This window comes from Plecotus auritus (assembly GCF_963455305.1).
Source record: "Plecotus auritus genome assembly, chromosome: 9".
Taxonomy (NCBI): domain Eukaryota; kingdom Metazoa; phylum Chordata; class Mammalia; order Chiroptera; family Vespertilionidae; genus Plecotus; species Plecotus auritus.
In genome coordinates this window covers 38,331,160-38,358,218 of record NC_137783.1, presented here as the reverse complement: position 1 = coordinate 38,358,218, position 27,059 = coordinate 38,331,160, and the positions used below count along the sequence as shown (strand labels likewise).

General features: G+C 36.7%; 1 protein-coding gene across 1 annotated transcript in view; it reads left to right on the top strand.

Annotated features, from left to right (window-relative positions):
• Positions 1–14,615: 14,615 nt before the first annotated feature.
• RTKN2 (rhotekin 2) overlaps positions 14,616–27,059 on the top strand; it is a gene marked incomplete at both ends in the record, with an annotated part of 75,966 nt that continues 63,522 nt past the window's right edge. Inside the window, 2 exons of the mRNA XM_080640220.1 lie at positions 14,616–14,675; positions 20,782–20,978. Of these exons, the coding sequence (XP_080496346.1) occupies positions 14,616–14,675; positions 20,782–20,978 (257 nt within the window). The remainder of the gene's footprint in view (positions 14,676–20,781; positions 20,979–27,059) is intronic.

Here is a 27,059-nt window from a genome sequence, read left to right as displayed (position 1 = left end):
CTGATTGCCCCTAACCACTTCTGCCTGCCAGCTTGATCACCCCCTAACCACTCCCCTGCCAGCCTGATTGATGCCTAACTGCTCCCCTGCCAGCCTGTTTGCCCCTAACTGCCCTCCCCTGCAGGCCTGTTCACCCCTAACTGCCCTCCCCTGCAGGCCTGGTCCCCCCTAACGGCTCTCACCTGCAGGCCTGGGTCCCTCACAACTGCCTTTCCCTGCAGGTCTGGTCACCCCCAACTTCTTTCCTTTGCTGGCTTGATCGCCCCCAACTGCCCTCCCTTGCAGGCCATCTTGTGGTGGCCATCTTGTGTCCACATTGGGGCAGGATCTTTGACCACATGGGGACAGCCATCTTGTGTGTTGGAGTGATGGACAATCTGCATATTACTCTTTTATTAGATAGGATAGAGGCCTGGTGCATGGGTGGGGGCCAGCTGGTTTGCCCTGAAGGGTGTCCCGGATCAGGGTGGGGGTTCCCTTGGGTCGTGAGGCAGCCTGGGCGAGGGGCCTATGGTGTTTGCAGGTCAGCCACGCCCCCTGGCGACCCAAAGGGAGGCCCTGGTATCTGGGGTTTATTTATCTTCTACAATTGAAACTTTGTAGCCTGGATTGGAGCTAAGCCTTCTGCTTGCTCTGCGGCGGCAGCCATTTTTGGGGGGATTTATGTATCTTCTATAATTGAAACTTTGTAGCCTTAAGCGGAGGCCTGGGCCGACCAGGGTGTGCGGAAAGCTTGGCTTCCTCCATCGCCGGGGGAAACCCTAGCCTCCTGCTCTTTCCAGCTCCGTGGCTGCCGCCATTTCTGTTTGGATTTATGTATCTTCTATCATTGAAACTTTGTAGCCTTGAGTGGAGGCCTAGGCCAGCAAGGGCAGGCGGAAAGCTTGAAAGCTTGGCTTCCTCCATCGCCGGGGAAACCCAAGCCTCCCTCCTGCTCTCTGAGGCCGTAGCCATCTTGGTTGGGTTTATTTGCATATTCGCTCCTGATTGGCTGGTGGGCATGGCTTGTGGGTGTAGCAGAGTGATGGTTAATTTGCATATTACTCTTTTATTAGATAGGATTCTATTTCATTTCATTGCAATTGGAAAGGTACTATAATAAGTAAGCTCTAGAATCAAACAGATCTGGTTTAAGTACCAGCCAGGTGCCCACTTATTAGCTATGTGAATTAAGCAAGTTATTTAACTTGTGAGACTTCTTCCTTTCCTCTTCTGTATTTACCTGCCTCCGGTTGTGAGGATTAAATAAGATAGAACATATAAAGCACTAAGCATCATGATTGCAAACAAGGACACCAAGTAAGTATTAGCAGCTGTTATTATATACAAAGCCTCTAATTTATACTTTATATCATAGGAATACTGAAAAGATTATGATGTTATCTAAGCAAACAGGCTCCGATTCCATTTTCATATGGGGAGAATGTTTAGAAGGTGTAGAAAACACCTAGAAAAGTGGCCTGCTTTTCTAAGCATACCATTTATTTAGCATAGAAATAATTTGAGTGGGTACATAAGCTATAAAACCAAAGCCATTGGGAAAACCTATACAACTTTTCAATAATGTAGGTGAGAAAGGAATTGACCCCAATTAAGTTAAATGATAAACTTAACATTAAGAATAATTGGCTGGTAGAATTTTTAAAAATGCATTTTTGAAATAATTATTCTGCTTACCTTTATTCTGCAGTTATTTTCACATTTTTTTCTCCTTCATGCATAACTTAGAAAAATTGCTAAATTAAATGGTAAATTCTACAAATACATAAAGGGAATGACCTTTCTCAAATAGTATAGTAACCATGGAAGAGCTTAACCCTTTGTCAAAATCCCAGCATCTCTTCAAAATGCCTAAGATTCAAAGGTTTAATCCTCACTTGACATTTCAGATCTGTATTCTTTACTAAGGCTTACTAGATAATACGATTTGCTACAAAAATAAAGCCGAAGAGTTTGATTCTTAATCTCTTGGGTTCTAACCTAAATTCATGAGACATTTGTGTACCAAACATTGAGTCACAAAAATTCAAATCCGAGAACAATATAATTTAAAAATTAAAGACATTAATGTCTCTTTTATACTTTTAGCTAAGCATCTTGAAAATGTTTCCCCTAATCAATAGTGTAATGAGAGGAATGTTTGAGCTATGAAGTCAAATATGATTAATTTTAGAATAAATCAATTTTTACAAAATGTGTTAGATGTAGAACTAATAAAATTACTGTGGTATTATCATATTAGTGCACAATAATTAAAGAGAAAATGAGCATATCAGATTTAAAGGATGAAAACATGATTTATAATATCTCTAAGAATTAATAACTTATAAGAGAATCACTCATTTCTTTAAACAGTTTTGCTTATTAAAAAATGGAAGTGTAAATGACTAGGACTCATTTTATATTGATCTCATTTATATTTTAGAAGAAAACAAGTTGATTATTAAAAAAGCAAATGAGAGCCAAGAGAAATAATCTATCCCAATTGATCATTAATTAATTTTGACTGGCTATTCTTGCTAGATATTTGTATGAAATAATTAATATTGAAAATACTTCAATAATTTAGCCAACTACTTGACATAAGTTATTTTAATGATACATGAAAGATATCTTGTTCACATTTTGATATAAATAACTTTATTCATTCAGTCATAAATATGATGATCATAATAATTTGTGGTTTCATTTTTTAAGTTGATTACTATGGAATCAGATTGACATTTTACCTTGTGTTGTATAACCTTTTGATATTAATCTTGTTAATTTGAGGTTTGAAATGTAGTCACAGAACTAAATAATAATGATCCTGAGAAATTGATTAGACACAGAATTTTGCAAAGTATATTGGGAGTATTGAGCGTGGGGTGGAGGCATCATGTCTTTTTGTTACACTTTTCTTTCCTTTTTTGTTGTTCTTGTTGTTAATCCTCACCTGAGGATATTTTTCCATTAATTTTTAGAGAGAGTAGAAGGAAAGGGGAGAGACAGAGAGAAGAGAAATATCAATGTGAGAGAGACACATCAATTAGCTGCCTCCTGCACTTGCCCAGACCAGGGCTGGGGATTAAGCCTGCAACCGAGGTAAGTACTCTTGACCCAAATCAAATCTATGACCCTTCAGTCTGTGGGCTGACGCTCTAGCCACTGAGCCAAATCTGCTAGGGCTTGTTATACTTTTCATCTGAAAAATTAAAAACTTAAAAATTCAGCACATAAAATGCTATGTGTGGTTACACTTCTAATGATAACCTTTCTCTAATAAAACCTGAAAGTAAATTATCTTGCCTTTAGAGAGAGAGAGAGATGTGACTATTGTTCACGAATTCTATCTTAAAAGTTAGATTTTGCTTTATTTTGGAAGGGAAAAATTGCTGCTACTATAAGTATGAACAAATGCCTTTCCCAGTGGACAAATCAATATATTTGTCCTGTCGCAGATGCAGCTGTACCATAGTGCAGTCAAGGAAGCATTTTATTTAAAAGGTATTGCAGCTGTCACCATCACTGAGCTCCTGGCCGGTCAATGAATCTTACATGAACTATGACAATTGGATATGGCAGGCAGGAAAACAAGTAGCACAGAAGGATGTTCAGTAATGGGCATCTTTTCTTTCTCACTCTCTCTTTTCTTTCCATTTAACTATCCACAGGTCCAGCATTTATAGCTGGAGAGACAAATCATAGCAATAGCTTTTTATATATTGCTGTTATACTTGAGAAATAAACGTAAGAAGATAGCTCTTGGAAAAATCACGTATTGCTACCTGGGTGAAAACTTTACCAATACTATAAACAGTCATTTTTTAAAATAATACAAAATTGAAAATAAGCACAATATATGGTTCTTTCTTCCTTCCTTTCTTTTTTTCTTTCTTTCTTCCTCACTGGAGGATATGCTTTTGTTGATTCTGAGAGGAACATTGATGTGAGAAACATCAATCAGTTGCCTCCCGTATGCGCCCCAATAGGGGATCAAACAGCAATCAGAGTATGTGACCTGACCAGGAATGGAACCCATGACCCTTCAGTGCACAGGACAATGCTCCATCCCACTGAGCCACACTGGCCAGGGCAGCATTCATTTTTAAATGATGGAAAATATTGTGTAGCCCACCATGAACAACCAATTCACGTTTAGTAAATGTTGTCATCCAAAAGGCCACATCAGAAAACCATTATATACTCCAGAATGACATATAGTAGATATCGATGTTTATATGAATACATAATAAATGAAAGTTAGCAATTTATCATATTACTAAAGTTCTTTAGGAACAGATTGCTAATGTGCCCCAATAGTGTATTAAAAAGTACTTAATAAGTAATAAATTACCTTGTTATTTTTATAATATTGTATAATGATTTCATTGTTTCTTACCTCTTCTATAAAATTATGGACTAGAATTAGATAGATACTCTTTAAGGCTTGTTCTAATTTCTACAATTCTACGATTGAATCTTCTTTCCTCTTAAAGTCCTGCAATACAGTTTGCCAATAGTCATAAAAATTCTGACCTTATTAAGCCATAAAGAATTGACATCAGCCTAGGTCTTTTATAGCTAACTTGTTACACAATAGATTTTATTCTGTATCTTAGAAACACATGGTATAGCATCTACCTTGTACAATTGGTGACAATTACCAAACTATTTTCATATTCAAAGTACATGTGGTAAAATCTATTTATTTAACAAATTTAACAAGTTATTCTATTAAAATAAATTTGTCTGGTACAGCCTAAATTTTTCCAGGGAGAGATATTTTTTTGAATAACCCAAGGTAATTAACATACATAATCAATAATTAGTTATTTCCCCCTATTAATGACTTAAGATATAAAAAAATCAATAAGATACACAAATGGTTTTTAAGAATTCTAAAAATTTTTTCTACAGCCATTTTCAAAGCTTATAAAACTCATTTTTGTTAAAACTGCATTATGTTAAAAAGTAATTTATGGTAATCCTAATTTCTTTAACCATACTTTTTATTTTATTAATTTATAAATTTTAAACATAGTTAATAGAAGCAAATTTAGTTTCAGTAAATAATGTCTAAAAGTAGAAACTGATTTCATCTTAAATAATAAAATACATATTATTTTGTATGTAATGTCTATAATTAGCTCGAACATAAAACCTATTAAGCAAAGAAGCAAAGTAGAATTCAATTAAGTAAAAACTATGCAGAAAACTAAGATCTAGGCATTGGGCAGGAAATTCTTTCAGCAGGGAGATTACCTGGTCTTTTCTATTTAATATTAGTTCCTTTTTCTGAGCATAGAAATATTTTTAAAGAATATTTTGCTTAGACACTTTTCTAATATGAAGAAAGTATATGCTACATCATTCTGCAATATATTTAGAGCTGCACATTAAGGAAGATATAGTAAACCTGTAGGTAAAATATCAGATTTTATTTATACTGTGCTAGGGAGAAAGAGTGTCATTGTTGTACCAACATCCATGAAGCAAGGAAATAAAACTCCAAAAGATGAAGAAATTGTCAGGACATAAAAAATAAAGATGTATATCTGATGATTATATTTGCTAGCATGCACAAATGTACTTTCAAGGAGTCAGAGTGATCTTATTTGAGTTACAAGTGATAAAAAGTTTCTTGTTGACACTATATACTATTAAACGATTTATTTACTTACTTCAACTAAAGAATTTAGTGCATGCTTTGTAAATGAATAATTTTCTTTCTGTAAGTAACAGAGTTTGAAGAAATGAAATTACGTTCATGGCAGAGTTAATAGGTGGAAAGAAATTAGAACAATGATCAGCAAAAAGTAAGCTTTTGCTTAGCATTAGCTATTATTTAATACTTAATCTGAGCACAACTAATCAGGAAAATGAATTCCAAAATTTTAGTTTTCCAAATGCAAAACCAGAAAAGACACAGATAAGTAATCCATTTCAAGTACTTTATATGTCAGAGAAGGAGCTAAGAGTTTCATGTATAATTATTCATCACACATCATCATCATTACTGTGATAGCACCAGTCAACATAGCACTTTATAAAGCCCTGCCCAACCTGCCTGGACATTCATAACACAGCAAGTGGCAAGCCAAAAACAACAATTCCCTAAGACCAGAACTTCTAAACAGGATCACACACTCTGGAAAGGTCATAGGATGTTCTCCTGCCTTTGGGTTTTCAGAAAATAATAGCAATTGCATTTTTACAAGGCTTTATGATTTATTCTTTCTGATATGGTGATCTCAAAGGAAGACAAAGGTCAGCTGGGAACTCAGAATTTTGGGGTGAAAAATAAGCAGATGGAGCTTGAAAATAAGGTAGTTTAAATAAGCCTGACTGGAATTTGTGGTAAGCAAATGTTCAACTTGACATCACATAAAATAAAAATATAATATTTTATAAGGCAAAAATAAACATTTTTCTTCTAAAATTCTCTTTGATTTTGTTAGTTACAACTCTTTAACTTACAACAAAACTCCAAAGCACTAAAGACATTTTAAAGGAGTTTATGGTCATAGAATGAGGTATGCATAGTTTCTTAGATATGTTAGATGAAACTAGCACTACTTGTGCTGAAATTATCAAGTCATTCATTCCACTGTTATCTGATTTGCATCTCGAGTTTTCATAACTTCCCTAATGTTTTCTTCCAGGGATTGGCATTATATAGATGAAAATAAACCAATCCAATCTTGTTAATGATACTACTAGCATATTTTTGCACATGCTTTACATTTTTCAAACATGTTTGCAAATACTGGGTACCAAAAACAAACCTGTGAAGCAGAGAGGGCAAGCATTATTAGTCCTACATTCCTAGGTAAAGAAAGTTAGGTTTAGAGTTGTCAAGTCACTTGGAACATAAATATTAGGTAACAAGGCTATGATTACACTTTAAATCCTATCTCTCATTTTGGTACTTGTATCAATCAGGATGGGTAATACTGTATCGACAAACCATCCCCAGATCCAGTGGCTCAAAACAATAAGAATGCATTCCTGGCTTTGAATACATGTCCATCACAAGATGTCTGGGGGCTCTTTTTAGTTTCTCTGTCTGAAACCCCAGATACTGTACCACCCACTATCTGAAAAGTTGCCTGTCACTGGCATAAAGGAAAAGAAAATTATAGCAAATTCCACTGCTCTTAAAGCTGACCCACAGACACTTCTGCTCATGGTTCATCAGCCAAAGCATACTTCATGGTCATGGCTAACTGCAAATGGGCAAACCTCTGAGGCAGGGAACCAAACCAGAAATATTTGGTGAATGTCACTGATGACGATAGTCCCTCTAAGCACTAAATATTCAATCTACTCGCCTTCCTATAGGCCGTATGTACTCACCCCTCCCTGAAGGAGGAAAAACAAAAGTGTCATGTAGTGAGGACATCAAGCTCAACAAGCAGGAGTTGTGAGTGTTATGCTGTAGTCCCCAATCAGGGAGAAATGTGCTTCATGTTTGGCTCCTCTTGAACCAAAAAACCTACGAGTTAAGTAAGCAAATCATCTGATCCCCAGCATCCAATATACAGACACTGGTGGAGCATATTCGGGTAACCTCAATAACAATTCCCACTTAGAAAGGAAAATGGGAGGAACGAAAGGGCTGGTCTGTAGCAAGTGTGCCCTTCTGTTAGACATGGATGCATCCTGGTATTGCAGGGTGATGATATTAGAGATTTAAGTCAGCAATTTTCAAACAAACCTTTTTGCAAAGCACCTATATGAATTTTAAATAATTTCTTATTCCTTATTTATATTTAAGGTAGCATCTGTTATGTTTAGCATATGTTCAAATAGTTTCACAGGATATAATTGCTGGTATATTGAAAATAATTACAATTTAAAATTTAAAGCATTATATTTATTAAGTATATCCAGTGGAATCCAAAATGTTAAAGATTTGGTACCTAGACACCATCATTCATTTCAAAATATGTATGAACAACTTTATCTGTAAGTTGGAAACTTTACATTGTTCCTTTTACTATTTGAACTTGTAGTTTTATTCTAATTCCTCCACAGAATATTATGCTCATATAAATTATTTTTGTGATCCTACTGTGTTTCTCTGCAACAAACATATGTATGCAAATTGGAATTTTATACATTTTTATATTTCATTTAGCCATAAAATTTAATTCTAGAGTTGTTGGGTTGTTGTTTTTTGGACTGTGTTCTTAAAATTCTTGGTAGAACACAAGTGATCAAGTGATAAGAACAAAATAAGTATATAACAAAGTATAATGGACCAATATTATACATCAAATGCAAATTTTTCCTGGAAATCAATCACATAATGAGATGAATGAATCCTTTTTCCCCTCCAATTATTTTATGTGTACATGGGTGAGTATAAAATAATGCTAAAATGACACAAGTTTCAACATCCAGCCCACATCTGGTTTTCATTTTAAATGTAAGCACTGAGCCCCTGGTTCATCACTTACAGCAACATCAATACCAATAAATTTTATTGTCCTTTAGGGCCCCAGATGGTTTTATACCTTGGGGCAACCAGTCTGAATGGGTAAATGATGTCTTTCTTCGTCCAGTAGGAAAAGGAAATTGTTAAAGGGAGACTAATGTGAGGCCTAGACAGCAGGCAAGTTATTAGGTAGATCAATTTTAGGATAGGGACCATAAGTTGAAGACCTTGACAATGATTCCTTTGAAACTGCCCAAGCCTATATAAACCTTGGAAAGTCTTTGTTTGCCACAGTTTGAGGATCATTTATTCAAGTCATGTAACTAATTCCTCTGGCTGATTTGCTTACTCAGTAAGGTGCTCTCTGATCTTAATGTCATTCGAATACCCGTATGCCTGTGAGTAATATGCAGGGCACATTAACAGTAATAACTCAAATTGCACTTAATTTCATCCCCACCTGCTGACAAAACCTCCCATCCTTTGCAAATTCTACCCACCCCATCCCCAACCCAAGCTCCTAAGCAGTGGCTCTGAAGTGTTCACAGATAAATCCACATGGCCAAATGTCCTCTCTCCCTGGGATAGGTGTTGTTGCATTATAGCTGTGCTTTCCACACTTTCACATAGTAAAATTTATTGGAAACCAATCAAATGTAAGTCAAATTTCGTAAGCCAAAAAATATATTATTATGTTGCCAAGTGAGGATCTTTTAAAATACCATACATTATCACCTTTGTTCAACTTGTACAAGAATATTTTAAATATTTTAGAATTATTTCTTATTATGAAATGTTTGAGGCACACAAATGAATATATGTTATATCTATGTATGTAAAAGCCTAAGCGACCTTTCGACTGGTGGCTATGATGTGTACTGACCTCCAGGGGGGCAGATGCTTAATGCACAGGCATGGAAACATGGAACAGACTGATAAATCTCAGAGGGAAGAGAGGAGAGGGTAGTGTGGGAAGAGATTAACCAAAGATCTTATATGCATACTAGAGGCCCTCGGCCTGGCCTGTGGGGATCAGGCCAAAACTGGCAGTCTGACACCCCCCCCCCCGAGGGGTCCCAGATTGTGAGAGCGTGCAGGCCAGGCCAAGGGACCCCACCAGTGCACGAATCTGTGCACCAGGCCTCTAGCATATATACACTGAGTGGCCAGATTATTATGATCTCTGAATGCACAATAATCTGGCCACTCAGTGTATATCTTATATAATAAAAGGCTAATATGCAAATTGTCCCCTCGGCCAGGAGTTTGACCAGCAGGCAGGCTGGCCAACCACCCATGTCCCCTCCCCCTGACCAAACTGGCCAGATCCCACCCATTCACGAATTCATGCACCAGGCCTCTAATATATATATATATATATATATATATATATATATATATATATATATATATATATATATATATATATTGAGTGGCCAGATTATTATGCATTCAGAGATCATAATAATCTGGCCACTCAGTGTATAAAAGTTACCAGGTAAACATTAAAATGAGTACTCGTGAATCCATTACCCAATTTAAGAACTAAAACATTACCAGTAGCTTTTTATCTTCATGATCTGTCTCTATCCCATTCCCTGCCTTTCAGAGATAATCACTATCCTGGGTTTTGTATTCAGGACTATCTTCCTTTTTTAATATACACTTTTATCACATGTAGGTATTTCTAAACAACATGTTTAATTTCTTTGTTATTATTCAGCTTTATAAAAATCATATATTCTATGTACTCCTCTGCATCTTGATTTCTTCATTTAATATTTCTAAGATTTGCCCTGGCTGGCTTTGCTCAGTGATTGGAGCATTGGCCCTTGGACCAAAGGATCTTGGGTTCAATTCCCGGTCAAGGGTATGTATCTCAGTTGCAGGTTTGATCCCTGGCCCAGTTGGGGCTTGAGTGGGAGGCAACCAATCAATGTGTCTCTCTCATGTCAATGTTTCTCTCTCTCCCCCCACCCTCCACTCTCTCTAAAGAAAATCAATGGGAAAAATATCCTCAGATGAGGATTAAAATATATTTAAGATTTAAGATTCAGCCACGATGTTGCATATCTCTATGGTTTACTTGTTATTACTTGTTATTACTGATATAGAATATTCCATTGGGTCAATCACCATAATTTTTATCCATTCTCCTGAAATGCACATTTCAATTGTTTTAATACTTTTACTATTATAAGCAATGTTGCTAGTACACACTTGCAAGAATTTTCCTAGGATATAGTATATTCCTAAGAGTAAAATTGCTGGGTATACACATTTTCAACTTTTCAAGGTAGTTCTGATTTTTTTAAGCTTATTGAACAAATTGACATCCCACCTACCAGTGTATAATATCCTTTTGACTTGTATCTCACCAACCCTGACCAAGCTTCCTAATATTTACCAATTTAGTGATTATAAAATTTTATATCCTTGGGGTGTTAATCTGTATATTGCAAATTTCACATTTTATCTGTTATTTGGGGTCAGTCCTACAATATGTTTATCATTACCTTTGACCATTTTCCAGTTAGATTTTTATTAACTTGTGGGAGTTCTTTATACATAATCTAGGTATTAATTATTTTTCAGTGGTTGGTGATATATCTTGAATATATCCTTTTAAACATAAGCTTGTCTCATTCAGTTCTCAGTGATCTGTGGAGTCCTGTGCATTTGCCCATAGGTACTGATATTTTCTGCCTTCAGTAGCAATGCCTTGTGTTTGTGTGGGATAAACAATTTACAAAGCACTCGCACAAATGTTATCTCATTTGAGTCTCACATCAACTTTTAAAAAACAAGCCGGGTATTATTATACTTGTTTCATAGATAAGGACAATGACTGGCTTGCCCAAAGTCATAGGGCTGATAAGTCCTCACATGTACTCTATTCCATATCCTTCTTATGATTATATGATGCTTCAGCTCTTTCTGGATTATGGCCTATTCATTTAAGCAAATGCTGTATCTCTGCAAAGCATCTTTACTGCAGTTCCTTCTTTTATTTTTGGTATATAATTCAAAATACAGTTCTAGTCCATGACGTTCATTTTAAATTCATTACCTACAATATAACAGATGAGTAAAGGAAGTACCAAGATAACTTTTAGTAGACTACAGTATATATATTTGAGTGTAGGAGGATATTTGAAATCATAAGTTACCTGTTCTGAGGCAAATCACACTTTAAAAAATAATGGGTCTATTATGTAAGAGAGCTGATTTCAAGTTCAGTATTTTATTTTCTTTTGGCCATTTAGAAAGTTAAAAAGAAGAATATAGGAAATAAAGAAAAGAAAAATATACTTTAACATTTATTAGTATTATCTAAATTGGCTGACCTACCTACGTCAAATATTGATTTTCTGTTTAATTGATTACTAAATATTATCTATTTGTTATCTTAGATATAACTAATATTTATGTTATAAGTAGCATTAAGTGTTGAACTTATAATGGGAAGTAATATTGGTAGGACAGTAATTTAATCACTCAACCTCCACCTGAAGCTCCTACACCTGAGCAGTTGGATGGCCATCCACCTACTATGGGAGCACAAGGAGGTTGGGATGTTGTCTCTCAAATGAGAGATGCCCAAATTCTATCTCTCAGAAATTTGAGCTGGTCAAAGATAGTACTATACTGTACTTCTTACTTTCTGTGAGTTGTTTCATTCATTCATTCATTCATTCATTCATTCAATATCAAACTTATCAAACCTACTGCATGTGAAATCTGTAACGTTTTGGTAGTTTCTTTGGATCATTCTATTTTTATGTACATTTCATACACCAGAGAAAACCATGTTTGATTAAACTGGCAGGAGCAAGAAAGGACCTGGGGATAAATAAGGAAACAACATTCCTAATCTGAGGTATTTTTTATCACCATATAATAGTTATATCTTAAGCACTTCCTGGGTACATCCCTGGATGGATAATATGGAGATAGGGCCACATCATATCTTCTCCAGAGAGAAAGGTCTTTAATAACAACTGTCTATTCTACAGATACTTACTAAGTATGACCTTCCCTGGATCTCTTTCTTTGAGTATTATAAATAAACTAGAGGCCCGGTGCATGAAGTTTGTGCACTTGGGGGGGGGGGGAAGGGAGGAGCTCCTCAGGCCAGCCTGTGCTCTCACACAGTCTGGGAGCTCTCAGGGGATATCTGACTGATGGCTTAGGCTCGCTCCCCACCACTGCCGCTCTGCTCGCCAGCCATGAGCCCAACTTCTGGCAGCACTCCCCCTGTGGGAGCACACTGACAACCAGGGAGCAGCTCCTGTGCTGAGCGCCTGCCCTCTGGTGGTCAGGGCACATCATAGCGACTGGTCATTCCACAGTTCGATTTGCATATTAGCCTTTTATTATATAGGATGATCTCCAGTTATGTATCTAGTATTTACTCATCAAATATTCCTACATCCACGTCCAACTTAAAATTGCTTGGTTTGCTCCTGTTTCCATGAAATGATGGTTTCATTAAGTATTTTGAACTGAACCTGAGAGCTGTGTGTGTTATCTGAGATAAAATATGTCTTCCTGTGTGTACTTTTATGAGTCAGGTACTATACTAGTCTCATGCAGCTCACTTTGAGTAGGGGTAATTATACCACAAAGTGGAAAGCCTAAGACCTGTGCACAGGGGGAGGAGCACCTAATGACTCTGGAATTCAGATCAGTGTTTGGAGAAAAGGAGATGAACCCTGTGTTGGTGATTTTGAGTTCTGAATATTTTATAGCTGAGCGTAAGGATGTGGGCCATTTCTAATGACCCATACACTTCTAATGTAAAGAGAGGGTCATTCCTAGTTGGGCAGCTTCTAATATCACTTAGTCCAAGGAGGCAAATTACCCATTTGAGAGGAAAGTCACTCATATTTTTAGAAATACATCTTCAAACTGCTTTTTAAAGGGCCTGTGGATATTGTGACCATATAATTTAATATCCACTTTGGGACAAGTGGATATTAAATCGGTAGGACATTGAGATTGTTGGGACATTGAAACAACATATCCAAACAGGGACTATTTCAGGCTTATAAAAAATACGGTCGTCTTATTTACAGAAGGAAAAATGCCCAAGGCCTTCTATGAGTGTAGGGTGCAGGGGGGGGGTGGGGAGGGAAGGACTGATTTGGGAGATTCTTCACTCAGGATAAAAAAGGACAAGCCAAAGATGCTTCCTGTTGCCTTTTAAAGGAGGTCAGGATAGGCCTGAGACAATGAATTGTAAGGACTTCTCACGAGGGCCTTAAATCTTTGGCACTACAATTTTGTGTGTGTTTTTTAAAGATTCCATACTTTTCCATTATGACTAATAATAGAACTCTTTAATTACAAAGAGTCCTTGTGTGGGCCTTTAGGGACAGCAGCGCTTTAATTGAAAAGAGTCTTTGTGTTGGTCTTTAGAAACAGCAAGAAATGGGGCTCTGGGAAAATCCCCCATTTTGCTGTCACCTTGGATGTTGGTGGGGAAAGAGTAAGGAAAGGTCTTCTGCAAGAAAGAACAGACTCCTCTGGTGAGGGGTATCTGGAATTGTAAAGAAACATTGGGGCAAAGGACAGTCCCTGTGAAATGCCCCACATGGTGTTTCACCAGCCTGATCCATAAGGCGGTGATTTGAGCGCCCCTGTGTGAGTGAGTGCAAGAGCTGGTCACTTAGTTCTTTGGGAGCAAGACCATGGGTTCCTAGTGACACCATGTGTCCCTGAGCTGTGTGTGTAGGAGCTCGGCGACTGCAGGCTTGAGTCCGTGGCCCCCTTGCTTTGGAAGGCCATGGGTGGGATGCAGGCAGAAGGTTTCCCCGTGCAAAGCTAGGGCCTCAAAAACTATCAGCCCATACCTTGAGCTAGGTCAGGTGCGCTCAGGGCGGACACTTTCCCTACGGCCCCGCCCACCCCTTTCTCGGCCCCGCCCACATCCCAATCAGTGCCTTAACTGGGCCAGCCGCCTCCCTGCACTTAGAATTCGGGTCTCGGCAAACTTCCGGCGCGGAAGGTGAGGGGCGCGGGCGCGTCCACTGCGCGTGCGCGCCGGCTCCGCGGTCCCTGCGCCCCCTCCCCCTGCGGCGGGGACTTGGTACGGCCAGGCGGTTGGTGTCCCCCGCGGCTGCAGCCCGCGGCGGGCTTTTCAAATCTTATCTTCGGCGGAGTGGCGGCGGCCCTGGCTGTGGCGCTGGAGATGGAGGGGCTGACCCAGAGGGGTCCCGAGCTCGGCCCAGCGGGGCTCTCCGCTCAGCAGGTGAGTGAGGAGGGGGCCTGGCTTCAAGTCCTCGCGCCGTCGTTCTGTCTGGTGGTCGGGGAAGCCCGCACCCGCGTCCCCCATTCAGCCGTGGCCAGAAACAAAGGGAAGGGCTTAGGAGACTGTACTTTGGAGGGTCTGCTGGAGCTTGGGAATCTGTACACACTCCCGCCCCGGATTTCTGGGGGAGGACACTGGCTCGGAATGGGGACGCGGTGCCGGGGTCCCCGCCGCGCGTTCCCGGGCGCACCTGTCCGCTGCCCCCCCCCCCCCCCAAGTTTTAGACACTCGTCTCTTCGCAGGTGTAGGTGACGCAGGGGAATGGGAGCCCCTGGATTTCCGAGAAGCCCACCCAAGGCCAGGTTGCTTATTTTACGGGATTTGGTGGAAAGCACCATGACTGGAGCAAGGTCTATCTATACACGACTTAAACTTGGGGGCGGGGCGGGGAAGCCCACTGCAGCCTCTGAATTTTCTTAGTTTGAGAGTCGATTCTTTTTGAATTGGATAGGAATCTGTTTGCTAGTTAGCCATGTAAACGTGTTAGAAACCTTTTTACTTAATATAGACCAACATTATTTCTTGGCAAAGTCAGTTATTAAAATGATATCCTTTCAACACTCTTAACCATAACTTTAGGTAGGGTCTTTAATAAAGGAGGATCTTTACTTCCATTTTAATCTCCACCGTCTTTTACCTATTTCTGAAGTAGGTTAAACCATATAAAATTGCCAGTTTTGCAGGTCAAAATTGGTAGGATAGTAGCAATTTTGTATGGTCCAACATGTTACCTTTGCTTAGAAACCTGGCAAAACCTTTGCTTAGAAACCTGTTATCTTTTCTAGAATCTTAAAAACCTCAGCAGATACAAAATTGGTAGGAAGGCTTCAATAGTACCGGGAAAAAGAAAGCAAAAACATTAAGAATCCTTATGCAAAAAAAGTCCAGTGCCTTTGTCAGTAATTTGTACCAGAATTTTCAAGTATTTCAAACATTTTGATGTAAAATATTTCAGTTCTATCCTATTATGTAATTTATCCTAATTGTTAACAAAAATCTTGATTTCTAGTGAATTGGCGATTTATGGAGGTGTTGTGTAGCCGTTAAAGTGTATTTATTTAGCTGCGTACAGCAGTAATATTTAGGAATAAAACAAAATAGACAAGAGGATAAGGTTATGAAAGAAGTTTAGCTACATGGATTATTTACATGTGGGAAGGTATAATACTTAATGATGTCTTAAGCAACAAGAAATTGAGTTGTAGAATTTCTTCTGTTAAGATTTTGGAGAAAAATTGCAAAATAGTAATAGGATTCAACCTGGCAGGAATATAAGAAAAATGTATACTTGACTAACACTGAATTTTTATTTGGTGTACTTCCCTTGATATTAATGAACTTGCCACGTAATAGGAAGGATAGGACCAAAATTTTTGGTCCAATAGTGAAACACCTCTACTCAAACCTTGGAGTTATCCATGACTACTCACAGTGTAGAACAGCGATTTTTAACCTTTTTTTATCTCATGATACACGTAAACTAATTACTAAAATTCTGCAGCATACCCAAAAGTATAATTTTTGCCCATCTGACAAAAAAAATAGTTATTTTGATTCATTCATACCACATGACTATTGTGTTGGCTGTTGTCTTTTTTTATTTGACAATCCAAGGCACAAAAATCAGTGCCTCTGACTAAATAGTTAGGTATTGCATATTTTAAAAATTCTTTCCTGGCCCATATGGCTTAGTGGTTGAGCGTCGACCTGTGAACCAGGAGGTCAGAGCACATGCCCTGGTTGCAGGCTCAATCCCCAGTGTGGGGTGTACAGGAGGCAGCCGATCAATGATTCTCTCTCATCATTGATGTTTCTCTCTCTCTCTCTCTCTCTCTCTGAAATCAATAAAAATATATTTTTAAAAATAAATAAATAAAGTCCATTTAAAAATTCTTGCAGCACATCAGTTGAAAATCACTGGCAAAGAATATTGATTTATTGAGTCCGATTAAGGTAAAAACAAAGTCTGCTTGTTGTGCAACCTTGAATAAGTTACCTGTCTTTTCTAAAGCTCAGTTTCCACAGTGGTAGAATGGGTAATATGCCAGTCCCAGAAAGTTGTTGGAATTTGAGAACCTCTTTAAAGTACTTAGCATAGTACCTGGCAGTTCGGATGTGTTTGAGAGGTGACTCTTTATTATTATCTTTTGTTCTATTTGGGCAATTGGGACAGTCACCTACCTTTTCTTACAAATGTTTAAGCTTTTTAAGTCTTAATAAAATTTGAGAAGTAATACAATCATTGCAGAAAAGTGAATGTATATAGGAACATAAATTTAAGAATTCTTTCTCCAGTTCCATTCCCCAGAATGATCACTATTTACAATTTCCAGATTACATTCCATATATAAAAATTTCTTAAAACACATACAATTTCTTTTAGAAGGAATGTATACTGTATATATTCTTCCGCAATCTTTGTCATCTTGATTTCTTAGCTAATATAGTTTACCTATATCCATTAGGTTACTGATAGTTACTATCTGGATTAGTGCAACAGCCCAACTTAATTTTTTTTTTTTAGTCAGTACTTAATTCCAACACTAAGACCATTTTCTTTGCACTTCCTTTGTGCCATTCTAGCTCTTAAATCTTAGTATGTTTCTGTTTTCTATGTAATCTAGTTTTTCACTTTTAAGTCATCTCCCTATTTCATTTTTAGCATTGCCTTTTTCATTTTTATCAGCCTAACTAAATATTTACAAGAGCAGGACACTTTCATAGGCTTCTGTTTGACTTGATTCCAAGCAAGCCCTTATTCAGAAAATTAAAGACTTCCCCTGTCCCCCACCCCATTCTCTTTTCTTCCTGGAGACTTTAGACACTTCAAAGAGGGATGGATATAGGGAAACATGCTTCTGTCATGGGTTTTAATCAGCCTTGATTCTGCCATTGTGGTCAAGGAAGCAGCGGTATTGTTTTTAGCTCCTTGTTCTTTCTCTTTGAGGTCATTAAGCATCACCATTGAATGCTCAATGGGTGCCCTCATTACTTGATCATTGTTTTCATTGTGGATAGCACTAGACATCAACTCTTGCTCCAGGAATACTTTGCAACCCTTATTAGCTAAAGGCAGGTCCTTCAGCTCCATAAAGCCTCTCTTGGCTAGAGTAGTATAGTTTGACCAGAGAGGTATAGATGTGTACTGAAAGAAGTTGCATGGAGAATAAAATTGGCTAATAGCCCTCCCAGATTCATATTCAAGCATCCTAGAGAAGGGGAGGTAGAGTCACAGTTTACTAAGTATGTTAATTTGTCTCAGTTCAGGATCAACAAATTATTTTTGTAAAAGGTTGGCTAGAAAATATTTTCAGCTTTGTGGGCCAGACTATCTGTTGAAATTACTCAACTCTGCCTTTACAGCTTGAAAGCCATAGACCCTACAAATGGGTGGGTGTGACCGAGCTCCAATACAACTTTACAAAAACAGGCAGCAGCCTGGCCATATTTTACTGACACCTAAAGGATAGAGTTCTAATATTAATATTTACTAAATATATTTCATTTCCTTAATGAATATTTAACCTTACAAATAAGAACTTTAAAAAACACACACCTGACTTTACTTTTTTTTCCTCCACTATTTCCAAAGCCTCTATAATTTTGTAGCCTTTATCAGTAAGTGATGAAGATAATATAGTCTTCATTTACAAGATGGAAACCCTGGAAGCCTGAACTGATTTTTTAATGTGGCTGTGGCCATCTACTGGTTCCTTAAGGTTGTTGCAATAGATGGCTGTGGAATTTCAAGTAGTCCAAGCAGTCATTTTCATTCTGGCTGTATATTGAGTCAGCAGAGGAACTTGGCAGGGGAGGGGCGGGCGATGCTCAGGCTTCCCCTTCAGAAACACTAATTGTTTTGGGGTAGGTCATAAGATTAGGTACTTTTTATAAGGCTTTCCTCTCTGACTGAGGTAATTCTAATGTGCAGCCAGTTTTATGAACTTCTTGTGCTAGTTCAACTGGCTGCCTCACTGTAGCATTTAAAAAGCAAAATTGAATTTAATGGTACCAGATGGTATTTGTTTATATTTGAGTTGTGGGCTGAAGCTATTCATCCCAGCTTCAAGTTGCTACCTATGTGTACTTTCCAGTACTAACCAGCCTGCCAGAGTTTATTTCTATAGACATATGGGCCACATAGATAGTCCTTATAAATAATTACTGATTATAGTAAAGAAGAATTTACTTTGTGGCTGAGAAGTCATAAAAAGATGAAGTGGAGTTGTTGAAGTTCAGTTATGTGTAATGAAGGATGTGTAAAGAAGGAGCACCAGCGAATGACTGCATTTATATAGTATACCAGTTTTTAGTTATACTACAAAAGAAGATGTTTATGTGGTCATTACATGATGCGATTACAGGAGGTAATTAAACAGATCTGTTTTCTGCATGTGACTAATATATTTGACTGATCTGAGTAGTCATTTACTTCAGTTTCTCTTTGAGTAATCTTCATAGACTATTGCTCTCCTAACTTCAGCTTTTCTTTTTGAAAAGACTAAACTTTATTGTTACTAGATTCTATTCACTTTTTAAAATTTTGATTTTGATCCAGTTAAAAGGTAAATTATAGTATTAATTTTTACCACATAAGCCAGGATGGTTAATTTAATTTAAAACTAGACATATTGGAGCATTATTTCATGTTTGTAGTACAATAAAGTATCTGATGATTTATAATTTTAAAACCACTGCAAATTAAATCAGAGCAGTACATTTCCATTTACAGAATTTTAATGTTACATATGAACTAGTATATAGAGTCAGGCCATTGCAAGTTCATTGTATGGAATAAAAGGCTTTTCAGATCTAAAATGATTAAGTAGTTTTATGGTGACTCTTAAATCTAAAATATATCCAAAACTGTACTCTCAATCTCTGTTCCAGGTAGCTAAATCTTCTGACATTTTCTAAGTACAGTGCTTTTGCTCTCTTGCTTCTGAGATTTTATTTACATTGCTTACTATACAAGTAGCCTGTTATCTCCTTGATGCTAACCCTTAGTTTCTTTATTCAGCATCCGTTATTTTAGAAAATGTTTCCTTGGTTAATTCAGTGTCATCAACCACATCTTGCCATCCCATAATATAATTTATATAACATATACATGTGCTATATTGTTCACATTAGTGGTTATATTATTGTTTTCGTTTCCTAAAGCTACCATAATAAATTACCAGAATTGTGTGGCTTAACACAACAGAAATTTATTATCTCATAGCTCTGGAGGCCAAAGTTCTGAAATCAAGGTATCCGCAGGGCCATGCTTCCCCTGAAAGCCCTAGGGGAGAATCCTTCCTTGCCTTTTCCAGCTTCTGGTAGTCGCTAGCAATCTTTGGTGATCCTTGGTTTAGTCTCATTACTTCAATCTCTGTCTCGGTCTTCACATAGAATTCTCTTTGTATGTCTTTCTGTGTCTTCACATGGCATTCCTATAAGGGTGCCAGTCATTGAATTTAGGGCCCACCTAATTCATTATGACTTCATCTTAAGAAATTACATATGTAGAACTCTATAGCCAAATAGGGTCACATTCTGAAGTTCCAGGAGGACAGGAATATTTGGGAGACACTATTCAACCTCGTACAGTCATGGTAAGAATATATAAAAGTTTTCACCTTTTTTTCTGTTCTCTTTATCCAGTAGATTGTAAAGACTTCCTAATACAGCAATAAATGAAGGTTTTGCAAGGAGCTTTTTAAAATAGCTATATTTTTGCCCTGGCTGGGTAGTTCAGTTGATTAGAGCATTGTTCTGATATTCTAAGGTTGCAGGTTCAATCCTCAGTCAGAGCATATACAGGAATCACCCAATGAATGCATAAATAAGTGGTACAACAAATCAACATTTCTCTCTCTCTCAAATCAAATAATCTATATTTTTATATGATTATACATTAAAATGTTGTTACTTTTCTAATATGATATAAAATTATAATAATATCTGGTACATTTTCCAGATATTAGGGGCAAAAGAAATGTTATAATTTGGATTTTTGCTGTCTTTTAAAAGGGCCTTTCTCTTTCTCTCTCTTTTTTTTAAGGACTGCAGTATTCAAGAAAAAATAGATTTAGAAATTCGAATGCGACAAGGAATATGGAAACTCCTTTCTCTGAGCACTCAGAAAGACCAGATTTTACATGCAGTAAAAAATCTCATGGTGTGCAATGCTCGAATAACGGCTTACACGTCGGAACTACAGAAATTAGAAGAGCAGATTGCAAATCAAAGTGGAAGATGGTTAGTAGCACAGTTTACGGCTCCTAATGTACTCCTAATTTGAATTCAAATTCAAAACATGATATAATTTAGTCTTAAGGCCAGGTGTCAAATCATCAAAGCCTTTAAAAAATAAGTGTACTGGCCCTGGCCAGGTGGCTCAATTGGTTGGAGCACCATCCTGTACACCAAAAGGTTGTGGGTTCGATTCCTGGTCAAGACACATTACTTGGGTTGTGGGTTCAATCCCTGGTCGGGGTGTGTACAGGAGACAACTGATAGATGTTCTTAGATATTTCTCTCTCCTTCCTCACTTTCTAAAATCAATTTAAAAAACATATCCTCAAATGAGGATTAAAAAAGAATAAATACACTTAAGTAGCCTCTGAATTCATAAATATTTTGACAGTAGAACTCATGTTAAGGCATCAGTTTTAGTGGGCAGTTTTATTGTGTTTAGTACTTTCAGATTGTAAAACAAAGTGGTTAAAAAGCAAGAACTGACAGTATTTTAAGAAGAATGAAGACTGATAGTTGAAATATCTAAGAACATCTATCAGTTGTCTCCTGTACACACCCCGACCAGGGATTGAACCCACAACCCAAGTAATGTGTCTTGACCAGGAATCGAACCCACAACCTTTGGTCTACAGGATGGTGCTCCAATCATACCTGTCTGGAATGACGTCCGGAAGGTTATTTGGCTGTCTGGTCTAATTAGCATATTATTCTTTTATTATTATAGATAGGCTTACATCACCCATTTTTAATCATTCTTAAAGCTCCAACACTGGTAAAAAATTTCTTTTAGACATTAATTGCCTTTGGGCTAATCATAGTGCCATTAAATTCTTGAAAACTAAGGTAAAAACACAGGTCAGAGAAAGGTTTAGGTAAAAAATAAATGTTGACGGGATTGATACAATATAGCCTTGTGTATAAATTAACTAATATTTGTTAGCTGTATTTTCTTGGGATAGTTATTTAATCTCTTTGTGTCTCATTTTCTTCATTACAGTAGGCATAGTACTGTTTACATTTGAAAATTAAGATTATATATAAAAAACCTATTGTAATACCTTTTACATAATTAAGTACTCAACAAATGTCAAATAATTTTTATTATTATTTATCCCTGGCATTATAAAATGAAATTACCCCAGTATCATAATCTAGGAAAATTTTCAAATAGACATACATTGGTTTAAGTCAGTGCTTCTCAAACTAGGTCACAGGATTATGTGTCAAGAGATATGCAAAGCCATAGAATAAATATGGTATATCTTCTTATACCATGAATTTTTAAGATAAAGCATGAGAAATTTAGAATTGTGGCATAGTTTGGGTTTATTCTATTCAGGGGAATATATGTTCCTTCTCCCAGCCTTTATAAGGGTATTTTATCAAGGGGGGCTACTTCAGTGGAAAAGTTTAAGAAGCACCGGCTTAAGTACAGTGCAGGACTAAAAGTATATCATCTCTCAAAGTTATGTGGAATATTCCTCTAGGAATCATACCTGTCCTCCATATTTATGTTCTTTAAATATTTACAGTAGGCCATGGGGGATATATTCCAAAATCCCCAGTGGTTGCCTGAAACTGCAGATAGTACCAAACCCTATTCAACTTCAACTCTGCTGGAAATGTAACAGCAGCTTCTTCATCAGTAGACACAGCCTCTTCAGTAATTTTTATAAATTTTCAGTCCAAAACTGTTCTTGAATCTATATAATCATCCCTATTTACAGTAAATGGCTTTGTGTCACTTGTTTCAGGGTATCCCTTGCTTAAATCCCCCTATAGGCTCAGTGCTCTCTGGCATAAAATGTTGCCATCAATTGGAACACATTTTCTGTTCATTTCTTGTACCCACAAATTTAATGCCTTGTCCATCATAACTAAGCACTTGTATTGTGGCCGTAACTTTTGTGACAGCAAAAGTAGCACAAATTTCTTTTTCTTTCTTCATAATTTCATGGCTAGATTTGTTCTTACTGCAGATCTTAGTAACCTCAGCATATGATTTTTTTTTCCTTGCTTATAAAATTGAGAACGTTCACCTTTTCACTAAAAGGAAGCATTTTGCAGCTTCTCTTCACATATCCAAATTGCCAGATCACTACTCTTGTGCTTTGAGACCATTAAGTAAAGTAAAGGTTACTTGAACACAAGCACAGTTAGTCTGATAACCCAGATGGCCCCTAAATGACTAACAGAAAGGTAGAGTATACATTGTGGGTATGCTGGATAAGGGATGATTGGTATACCAGGTGGGACAGAGCGGGATGGTGCCAGATTTCATCACACTACTAAGAAATGCATGCAGTTTAAAACCTATGAATTTTTATTCTGGAATTTTTCATATAATATTTTTGGACTGCAATTGACAGTGGGTAACTGAAACTGTGAAAGGGAAACCTCGGATAAGGGGAAACTACTGTAAAATGAATTGTGAGTTTTCTTAATATGGCCATATGACTTTTCTAATATTGCTGATTAATAAAAATGTTAAATAAGTTGAATCCCTGTTGGATTTATATATCAAAGATAGAAAAAATATCTTGGACTCTCTACTGAAGGATGTATATGATTTTAAATTTTTTTACTGATTATCTTTGATAGATGAAAATAGCTTTGATGCTATCTATACACATTTATAATCATTCATATAAAAAGTCCCCCTTAATTGAATTATTTCTATTTTAAAAAAATCTGAGTATTCTGTATTAATTCTTTTGTGTATAACTTAATTTTATATACAGATATAACCTGAGTTCACTGATCAAATATAATTGGAAAGTATAGTTCTTGCCTTCTTACTACATAAAATGATTTAAAGATTAATGAGAGTATAATAATAGGTTTTTTTTTCCCTTGAAGAAAATTAATAAATTATGCCATGTGATTAGTCAGTCAAATATTTACCAAATAGCTACTACTTATAGAACACTTACTAACTACTGTGCTAGTATATCCAAATTCAAAAAAACAGGATTTGTCAAAATATGAGAATATATGAATATTCCACAGTCAGATATTTTTTCTTCATAAAGACTTAGCAGTCTGTTCCTGAAATTGGTTTTAATAGTCTTTAAGGTAGAAAAATGCTCTGTTTTTACATTGCTATCAGAGTTAAAATAGCATTTTCATGAGTCTTCTAATACTAGTCTACTTTTCTAAAATTGTATGATAAAATTTAAAAAAAATTAATACAGAATACATATAGATTTTTTTCAAAGAAGAATCAAATCAGTATGAAATGATATAATTGAAAAAGTTTAATGGAAGAACTGGATCTAAATCTTCTAGATCATATGGAGGTTGGATAGAGTTTGGTTAGGTGAGTAGGAGAAATCAGCATTCCAAGAAAGGAGAATAATAAAAAACTGAGGGGGGAAGATGAGCGTGAATTATTTAGAGAAGTGAAGAGATACGTTTAGTTGAGGCTAAAGATCAAGCCAAAGTTGAAAAGGAAAGGATGGGAGAATAGCAAGATTTAAGAAAATTTGGAATGCTGGGAAGTTCATTGGTATTGACAGCCTTTCTACGTGCCAGATATTATGCTGAGATGTTCACACATAATCACTTTACAAACTGAGAACGGTATAAACCTCTATTAAATAGACACTGGGACTTAGACATATTAGATAACTGGTTCGCAGGGCACACAGTGACTCTGTGGCCAGGATGTAAACCCAGATGAAGCCTGAGTACCTCTCAGCTGCCAAAAAGAAGCCCATGTGCTTTGTACAACCCTAAGCTGCCCAAGTGTGTTATTACAAGGCTTTACATTTATTTCATTGTTTATTCTTTATTCTGTTTTCTGCAGAGATTTCATAAAATGGATGTTTGGGAAGGTTATCTTGCAGTAGAGTATTGAAAAAGATGGTGAGACAAAATAATTGAAATAACCAATTTTTAGGAAAAATATTTAAGAATAGGCACACATAGAAGTGATTAAATAGTATTTGATGACAGAATTCAGGAGATCAAAAATAGTCCATGAGGTTTGGGTTTTTCTAATAGATCTTCACTCAGTTCTCTCAATTTATTAAAGTAAGCAAATATTTCACTTCATTTTACAGCCTTTTAAAAAAATATATATTTTTACTGATTTCAGAGAGGAAGGGAGAGGGAGAAAGAGAGACAGGAACATCAGTGATGAGAGAGAATCATTGATTGGCTGCCTCCTGCACATCCCCTACTGGGGATTGAGCCTGCAACCCAGGCATGTGCCCTTGACCAGAATCAAACCCAGGACCCTTCAGTTCTTGGGCCGACACTCTATCCACTGAGCCAAACCAGCCAGGGCTTAGAGCCTTCTTAAGTCAGGGTTCTAGGAAAGAATTAAGCCTTAATGCCCCAAGTCATGGCCTGTATACAGTAACTTAACTTCTGTGTACCTAGAATAGTTGCTAGTTTTGTACCATTCTTGGGAAAATTGAGAAAATTTTCTTTTGTTTAAATGAGAAGTCAGGTATATAGTCATTTTGTTTGTTTTTTAGAATATATCTGAGAATATCAGTAGCTGGTCAAATATCCTATTACCATAATGTTCTAATTATACATTAAAGTTTTGTTGTCATAAATTTTGTGTAGTTATGAAACACTTTTTGGTATACTGCCTATTTTTTATGCCTAGATATGCAGAGATACCCAGGTTTGTGTATAATTTACAGTACATTCAGGGTGAGTTGAAAAAGCTTTCTAGGTTGAGTAAACTGTAGATTGTTAGGGTAAGGATGGAGCACGGTTTACTGTCTCAGTCTAGGTGACAGGATTGCTTAGTTATGGCAGTCTGTCAATTTACTAGTCTTTTGACTGGTAAACTAGGCTGTCCTCACCTTTTCCATGCTTGTTATAGCCAGATATATCAACTTCCAAGACTGCTTGTATCAGTCCTCCTCTTAAAAAAATAGCTAATGGTTTCCATTTACTAAAATTCCTTAGATAAGCATTGCATCCATTCCAGGATCTTTATGTTCTGATTTCAAACTACTTTCATAGTCTTACCTCTCAAATTTCTACATTACAGATTTATTTCAGCCAAATGCTAGATCTATATCCCCCAAACAGTCCTTGAATTTTCTTGTTTCCAGTGCCTTTGTATATACTGAAGTGCCCTGTCTTTCATTTCCACTTAACAAGATCTCTTTTGTTTTGCATCATCAGTTTCCTTGGTGATTCTATTCAAAAGATGATCATTTCTTATTCCTTTGGTGGAGTGGATAATACTTACATACTAACCTTGTGCTTGTGTCTCCATCTTTGTTTTAGTCTTTGATCTGCAATTAAATATGTATAATGTTTGCTATCCATCCTTTTGTTGTACTTCCCAAAATCATCTCTTACTTTGAGGAAGCTCATGAGCTAGCTAGTAGATTCCTCAACATGAGTACAGTTTTCTTCACATTCTTGCATGTTTAAAGTACTTTTAAGTTTTGGTACTTAAAGGGCAGCTTGGCTAGATATAAAATCCTTTGCAATCACTTTCATTCCTTGAATTTTTGAAAACCTTGCTTCATGGTTGTCTTGTTATCAACAAATGTAATGTCTAATTACTTTTCCTTTGTAAATGTCTTAATTTTTTTTTTTTGGACAGAGGCTAAAAATAGATTATCTTAAAGTCTGATAATTTTTCTTGGAAATGTCTAAGGCTTAGTATTTTTGTTCACTTAGGACCCTTTCAGTATAGACAGTTAAGTTCTTTTTTTATTTGTTTTGTTAATCTTCATCAGAGGACATTTTTTCCACTGAGTTTTAGAGTGTGGAAGGGGGCAGAGAGAGAGAGAAACATAGATTGCCTCCAAAATTCACCCTGACCCCAGTGGGGGATAGAACCTGCAACCCAGTTACATGCCCTTTACCTGGGAATTGAACTCCCAACCTTTCATTGTTTGGGCCAACACTCTAACCACTGAGGACACTGGCCAAGGCTAGGTAGTTCATTTCTTATTTTTAGAAAGTTTTCCTGGAGTTAAAGCCTCCAGAATAAAAGTATTAATTTTATCTCATTATTTTGTTTTTCTTGTTTAAGGACTCTAATTATACCGAAGTTGGATTTTCTTTGCCTGTCTTTTATGTCTATAACTTTCTCTTTAA